At 33.0% G+C, this 7,728-nt stretch overlaps 1 protein-coding gene across 1 annotated transcript; it reads left to right on the top strand.

The window, feature by feature from the left end:
- The first annotated feature begins 1,012 nt into the window (after positions 1-1,012).
- LOC139880711 (uncharacterized) lies at positions 1,013-7,479 on the top strand. The gene is made up of 14 exons (XM_071865496.1): positions 1,013-1,157; positions 1,454-1,769; positions 2,002-2,176; positions 2,721-2,804; positions 3,132-3,373; positions 3,473-3,689; positions 3,772-3,851; positions 4,007-4,091; positions 4,938-5,069; positions 5,155-5,268; positions 5,373-5,420; positions 6,105-6,189; positions 6,680-6,736; positions 7,138-7,479. Exons 2-14 carry the CDS (start codon positions 1,549-1,551, stop codon positions 7,164-7,166), a joined length of 1,569 nt encoding a protein of 522 aa, XP_071721597.1. The 5' UTR covers positions 1,013-1,157; positions 1,454-1,548; the 3' UTR covers positions 7,167-7,479.
- The last annotated feature ends 249 nt before the right edge of the window (positions 7,480-7,728 follow it).

Here is a 7,728-nt window from a genome sequence, read left to right as displayed (position 1 = left end):
TTATTATCATCTCTTGTGTCATGTTTTGACCGAGTTATATAACATTCAACTTTGATACAACAATAACAAACTCGAACCTTAACAATTTATGTTAGCCGCAACAAATTAAGAATGAGGCTCCGGTCGATGGAGTCGGTGGACAGAGACCGATAAAAGGAAATATCGTTCGTTACATATATCGACCGAAAAGGGTGAAACAACTCGTCGGTAGTTGGCTAGAAAACTTCAGGAGGTCACAAAATCGTACATTGTTGGTAAGAATGACGTTGATAATAATAATAATAATATATAATAATATGATAATAACATAGTAATAGTAATTATCCACATATACTAGTTACAATGACGAGCTACTATTCACAACGTCTACTATTCACAACGGTAGAATAAGTTTAACTCAATCATGGTAATCAGTGAAATAATACATTCACTTATCCATCATAATTTGCCTTTTTATGAAAACTTTTTTTATTTTCTTTTTTTTTACAACTATTTTCCCTTTTCTTTTTTCATTCTTTTTTTCTTTTTTTTCTTTTTTAGCGTATCTCGAGTTCGACCCCCGTTTGCTACATATTAACCTATAATTTCATCCCTACCATGAAGCTCCACCCATAACACCTTTCCCACATCGCGTTTGGGGTAAAGAGGGGGTGGTTTACCGTCCATGCCTCGTATGAGATTGGTGCGTGTTTCCTATGAACACGCAGTTGGGGGCGGGTATAACTGTATAGGAGATGGACGCGTGGTAGTTAAGTACATGAGATCCTAACAAGTGTCCAACAAAAATAAAATAATAATAATAATAATATAAATATATAAATAATAAATAATAAATCAAACTTAAAACACCACCGAATTCAGAAGGTATATATACCGCAAGGGGCAGAGAGAAATGTTCACGAAAATGGCGGATTAACCCTATTGGTATATATTTTTATTATTACATCCTCTAATTCTAATTCTAATTCTAATTCCATATATTACAACTTCATTTCTCAACATTTTCTGCATCAATCGATATAATTTGCATTCCATTTTTATATTTTCTTTAAAACAGGGATTACGCAGTGCCTTTGAATTTACGCATTGACATTTTCAACAATTTCTAAAATATTCTCCAAATTTAGGTTCATTTCTGTTGATCTTGTTCCTTCAATGTAAGTTAAACGCTAATTTCGTCTTTCATATTTAATTTTTCAATATATTGATGTGTTATGTTGTTCGGAACTTTATTGAATCTGTTCTATAATTGTAATTGAAGAATATTATTATCTTATTACACTGTATATATTAAATATCTTTTATTATTTATCATAAACATTAAATATAGATATAGATGTATCTATTTATTTGTATCTATGCGTAATTATATATGAGTGCTGTTGTTTTGTTGTTTTTGAAGTATTGATTATTGATTATATCTGTTATTATAAATGTGAAATTGTGAATGCAGATTTTTTTGGCAGATGTGAATATAATTACACAATTAGGGTTTCTTTTGGGGAAAATTTGTGGATGACAATGAATTCATTGGGTTGAGGGAAATTGATGGATTCAGCAAGGAGCTGGTTGCATAAGTTTCAACCAAGGGATCGGTTGAGGTCGAATACAAGAAGGAGGGAGTCAATGGGTGATGGTGAAGATTCAAATAATCAAGTAATGGATGAAGAGGCCTCAAATATAACAAAGCAGAAGGTTGCTGCAGCTAAAAAGTATATTGAAAACCATTACAAGGAACAAATGAAGAATTTGCAAGAGAGGAGAGAACGGTACAATTCGATTGATGATCTTGCACACCTAATTGTTTGAAAATATGCTAATATGGTTGGGTTGTAATGTTGTTAGGTGCAGAGAACAGTTTTTAGTGTATTTTGTATTGCTAGGAAATGATGATTGCAAAGTATAGATAAGATAATTAATTTTTGAAATTAAGAGACGTTTTATTTGTATTGAAATCTTTAGTATGAAGAAAATAGTAACACTTGGATTTTGACTGGATAGGCGAATCTTGCTTGAGAAGAAATTGGCCGATGGTGATGTGTCGGAAGAAGATCAAAACAACTTGCTTAGGTTTTTAGAGAAGAAGGAAACAGAATACATGCGCCTTCAAAGGCACAAAATGGGGGTTGACGATTTTGAGCTGCTCACCATGATCGGAAAGGGTGCATTTGGTGAGGTAATGATTCTCTTCTTTTTTATCAACACATTTGTAAATAGCAGATGAAAACTATATATGATGACCATGATTGAAGGTAGGTTAGTATTGTGAATCTGTTAACACAAAACACTACTGTAGTCTTATTTGTTCATTGACATATCCCTTTTAATTTCCATTATTATCAAATATCTAATTGTACTACATATAGATTGATCGATATATATATAGCCTAGTTTAAATGAGAACATTGTGTAAACATATTTCTTGTAATCATTATTAAGCTGTGGATCTCCTTGCTACAGATCACCCTTATCTGTAATTGAAAGCTTTAAATATTTACTTTTCAAAGATTTTGGTATCATGGCTTTCTTATACTATCTCCTCAAGATTGAAAAAAGTTGAGATGGTGATTACATACTACATTTTGAATTTGAATATGCGAATCTGAATAATTTAGGCCTTTTAGGGATATATACTTTAAATACTCTTGATTCTATACTGTTAGCATGTATGATCAATATTTATGGAATTGAAACAATTTGATGAATATCTTCTGTTGTAGGTCAGAATATGCAGGGAGAAGACAACGGGCAGTGTATATGCCATGAAAAAGCTTAAGAAATCGGAAATGTTACGTAGAGGTCAAGTATGTGATCGTATACATGAGATGATTTTTTTTCCTTGTTAACTCTACTATCTTTTTTTCCTTCCTTATTATAGTAACGTGCTTTATGTAAGTTAGTACTTATTAGTGTAATTATCTATGTATTAGCACTTATGTCCACTTGGTAGGATAAAACATGAAACGTAATCTGAAAATGACATTTCAAATATAGGGTAACCAATGTCCCTTTGTTCAAGCCGCCCATTGCTATAATTGGTAGAATCAAAATTAATCAAAATTTGCTGCTTTAATAAGATAAGGAAAAGTCTGTTTCCATATCTGTTATTAACTCTTTTTCTTCCTTTTTAGGTTGAGCATGTGAAAGCTGAAAGGAATTTGCTTGCTGAGGTGGACAGCAATTGCATCGTCAAGTTGTATTGTTCTTTCCAAGATAACGAATATCTGTATCTAATAATGGAATATCTACCCGGTGGAGACATGATGACTCTGCTTATGAGAAAAGATACATTAACAGATGATGAAGCTAGATTTTATGTTGCCGAAACAGTTTTAGCTATTGAATCCATCCACAAACATAATTACGTGCATAGGTATGATATTAATTTTTATTCGTTTAGTCTACTTAATCTACTTCAATAATGTTCTATCATGTCATACATCTGACATCTCTATTTATTGGATTGTAACAGAGATATCAAGCCTGATAATTTACTACTTGATAGATATGGCCATTTGAGATTATCGGATTTTGGACTATGTAAACCGTTAGATTGTAGCACACTCGAGGAGAAAGATTTTTGTCCAGTTGATAATGCATCCAATTCAACAAGGGACGGGAATTCAACTGCTCCAAAACGCACGCAACAAGAACAACTGCAACATTGGCAGCAAAATAGGAGGACACTTGTAAGTATCAGCACTTTTTATTACCACTTTTATGTATTTTTGTTGATTTATTCTCTCCAATCATAAATTGGGGGCTTTTTAGGCGTATTCGACCGTTGGTACACCGGATTATATTGCTCCGGAGGTTTTACTAAAGAAGGGTTATTCATTGGAATGCGACTGGTGAGTAGTCTATTATAGTTTCTATTATGGGATCAATTTTTTAGTGTTCCACATAAGCTAAGTTGATATCTTTCGTATAAGTTAATTATTAGGGCTTGCGTAACACACTGATTTGGTGCCTTTAAAGTGATCATGTGATTGTTATTCTTTTTCAGGTGGTCCCTTGGCGCTATTATGTATGAAATGCTTGTGGGATATCCACCTTTTTACTCTGATGATCCAATGTCAACTTGTAGGAAGGTAGTCTTTTGTTATTAAGGATGAAATTGCTTAAAAGATAATATACTGTAGGCCAAAGTTTGTTGGGGGGTATAGTTCACTTTTTTTTTCCCAAAAAATGATAACTGAACCTAATTTACCTTACACTTCTTTGCAAAAGAAGAGTACGTTACCTTTTTATAGATCATAATCACACTTTCTTGTGTAATATTTCCATATATGTTGCACAGAGTAAATGCCCAATATACTTTAGGCCTGTAGTATGTACTTATTGTACATGTACACTTATTCAATTTCCTTATTTTGTATACGGAGTACTTATTAATCTCTGTGACTAAATGATGTAGTTGACTATTATGTTTGGAACCAATTGACTTTTTAACCCTGTCAAGAATTATTGCACTATATATTTCCTCTTAAGTGTATTTTGCTTGCTTTCTTATGGCTCCATGTGCTTTTTGTAGTATAGTTTTCTGAATTAAAAAAAAAACATTAAATTTACTTTGAAGGGGTCGATTAATTTCTTTTTTATTTATTTATTTTTTTTAATCGAAAGGCAAACTCACACACCCATCTACTTCTAACACGAATATATACACCACGAAATGTCCTAAGCAGGACTCGAACCCTCAACCTCAAGGTTGTAAGGGTGACCTCGATACCGCCAAGCCATTGGCTCTTTGGTAGGGGTCGATTAAATATAACAAGATTTATGGTAGATTGTTCATCTAACCAAGAGTTTAAGATAGTTAATGATCCATTAAAATGTTGATTCTTGTGGAGGACAGTAATTAATATTGATTCACTTTATATGTTAAAACAATGCAAAAGTATGTTTACATGTACATTATCATTTTTTTTGTGTAGATAGTACACTGGAAATCACATCTCAAATTTCCACAAGAAGCACAACTTACTTTAGAAGCAAAAGATCTTATCAGCAAACTGCTCTGTAACGTCAACCACAGGCTGGGTTCAAAAGGCGCAGATGAAATAAAGGTCTTGTATGGTGTATTTTATTCTAAGTTCATAATCAATAAAAGAATCTAAATTAACACAACTCTGATGTTTTATTGTGTTTCAGGCTCATCCTTGGTTTAAAGGTATTGATTGGGACAGAATATATCAAATGGAAGCCGCATTCATTCCAGAAGTTAATGATGAATTAGATACTCAAAATTTTGAAAAGTTTGAAGAGGTAACCTTTTTTGTTTATCATTTATTTTCATCTATAACTGGTGTAAGAGCTTAATATTTTAACTTTCTGTTTTTTTGTCTTTCTGTCTTGTTTTGATGTTTTAGTCTGAACACCAAATGAAGAGTTCAGCAAGATCCGGACCATGGAGAAGGGTAACTTTCTGTCCAAACCATTAAAATGACAATGCTGTGTGTTCGTACCATTAATTTTTAGGACTGACTGCATAATAAGATAGCCAACTTTTTTCCATCCTATATTTTTCTAAGAAATGATTTCAGACAAAATAAACCAATTTAAGTCTTAAACATTTTAAGCTGGTTAACTAACTTACAAAGATTTCAACTGAAGGTAATCTGACTGGGTAACCGGTCAACGTTTCTTGACTCGGAAATGATGATGCGGCAGCTAACGTTTCTGTCACTTTTGGCCTTGTTGACTTTGACATGTCATATGAAAACCAGTTATCTTGGCATTACCTTACATTAAATTTTTAAAACTGTGATGGTTTTTATGGCCTAATATTAGCTGGTTACTCAAAACAGAAATCAGGCCAAAGCTGGTTACCTTTTTATGTATTGTGCTTTACGACATCAAACTGGTTGCTTGCCCTGAAAATTTGGGCACTAACTGCTTCCCAATTTTTTCCACACATGTTTGTAGTCGGGATAAAATTGTCCTTCTATGGATGTGGACTTCCTTTTAATACTTATATTGTCAATCAACACGATTTAGATCTCTTGCTTTGTGTGTGTGTGTGTGTGTGTGTGTGTGTGTGTGTGTGTGGGTTGTCATTTGATTTTTTTCGTTTCCTGATAATTTCTAATGTTCATCTGCAGATGCTTTCGTCCAAGGATATTAACTTTGTTGGCTACACATACAAGAACTTTGAGATTGTTAATGATTACCAAGTCCCAGGAATGGGTCTCTCTCTCTCTCTCTCTCTCTCTCTCTCTCTCTCTCTCTCTCTCTCTCTCTCTCTCACACACACACACACACACACAGAGACTTGAGCTCTTATAGAAGAAATTTTGTTTTTTGAAATTCAATGGTTCAGAAAGTTAAGACAGTTCTATGCATGAACAGAATGTAGGCGTGTTTCTAGATTATAATTCAGCTCTACCTGAACTATCAGCATCATGAATGAACACAACTTTGAGCTGAAACTGTGTTAATTAGAAGTGTTAGCCAATGCCCAAATACTTGGTGAATAATTTGCAAATTTTGGTGGACCAAATTTAATAACACAGTTATAATGTAATCATGAAATTGGTCAAGTAGGTAATGCTAGATTGAAATGCAACTTTCATATAAGAAATGTATGTATGACAAGAATCTTCATTTCTAATGGTTAGTATTATGTTAGCTTGAATCATCTCCTGGTGAGTAATCCAGTATTTTTTCATGGCTGCAGCTGAATTGAAGAAGAAGAAAGCCAAACCGAAAAGACCAACAATCAAGTCACTATTTGGTAAGCTTACTATTTTTTTGAAAAAAATTAACACTGAGCAAATAATTCAAGGGGGCAGGTGCCCACCCTGCCGTCACCTTGATTCCGTCACTGGTTCCAATCAATGAAGTTCAAAATCGGACTAAACCGGATTATAGCAATCAATTCGGTCCGATTATGGGATCATACATTTTGGTCTTGATCCGAATAAATGAAATGTTTTTTTAAGCACTTAGAACTAATATGCGGTTCTTGCTAAATTACTAATTAAATTTTGATATTGAATAAATATTTTGTAAAATCATTCATGATTATGAATAAAGTGAAGATAATTCATCCTGATTAAAGGTTTCAAACTTGATTCTATACAACAATATCATTGTTTTATTGTTAAATATTGTTGGTTTTGTGTCATTTGGCAGAGGAAGAACCAGATAACGAATCATCGTAGGGAACTTTTGGAATCGCTTACCACCTCTGTCAATTCTCTTGCTGCTCGAGCCATATGAATGGGTGGAAACACATACAATTAACTGTGAGGTTGTTATCTTCTTGTTGATTTACTATCAAAAAGTAATTAAGTTTAGAGGTCGTTTAATAGTTATACTCGTATGTTTGACCATTTTGTTACTCTTGTTGAGCATACAGAAATTCTTTGTACAAAAAGCCTTTTTGTTGTACCTTGAATTGACCATAGTGAAACTATGGTCTACTGTCTAGTTTCATTGCTTTGAATTGGCACATGTTAATTTTTCTCTAAAACATTGGCGATTCGTACATCTGTAGATGATGATGAGCATGTTTGATAAAACATAATGATAATGATTAAGCGTCGAATAAATCTAAATGAATCAAACCTTCCAATTGAATTTGCTTCTGAATGATAACAAGAGTGATCTAAATGACAAACATTCTCATTCTCATATGAGTGATTTGACACATTTTTAAAATGGTTAGATGCTGATGTGTTATCTTCATATTAAATGGATTATGTCATCCATATTAATGTTAAA

Source organism: Rutidosis leptorrhynchoides, chromosome 1 (genome assembly GCF_046630445.1).
Source record: "Rutidosis leptorrhynchoides isolate AG116_Rl617_1_P2 chromosome 1, CSIRO_AGI_Rlap_v1, whole genome shotgun sequence".
In the NCBI taxonomy this organism is placed as follows: Eukaryota; Viridiplantae; Streptophyta; class Magnoliopsida; order Asterales; family Asteraceae; genus Rutidosis; species Rutidosis leptorrhynchoides.
This window is presented reverse-complemented; position numbering and strand designations above follow the sequence as displayed.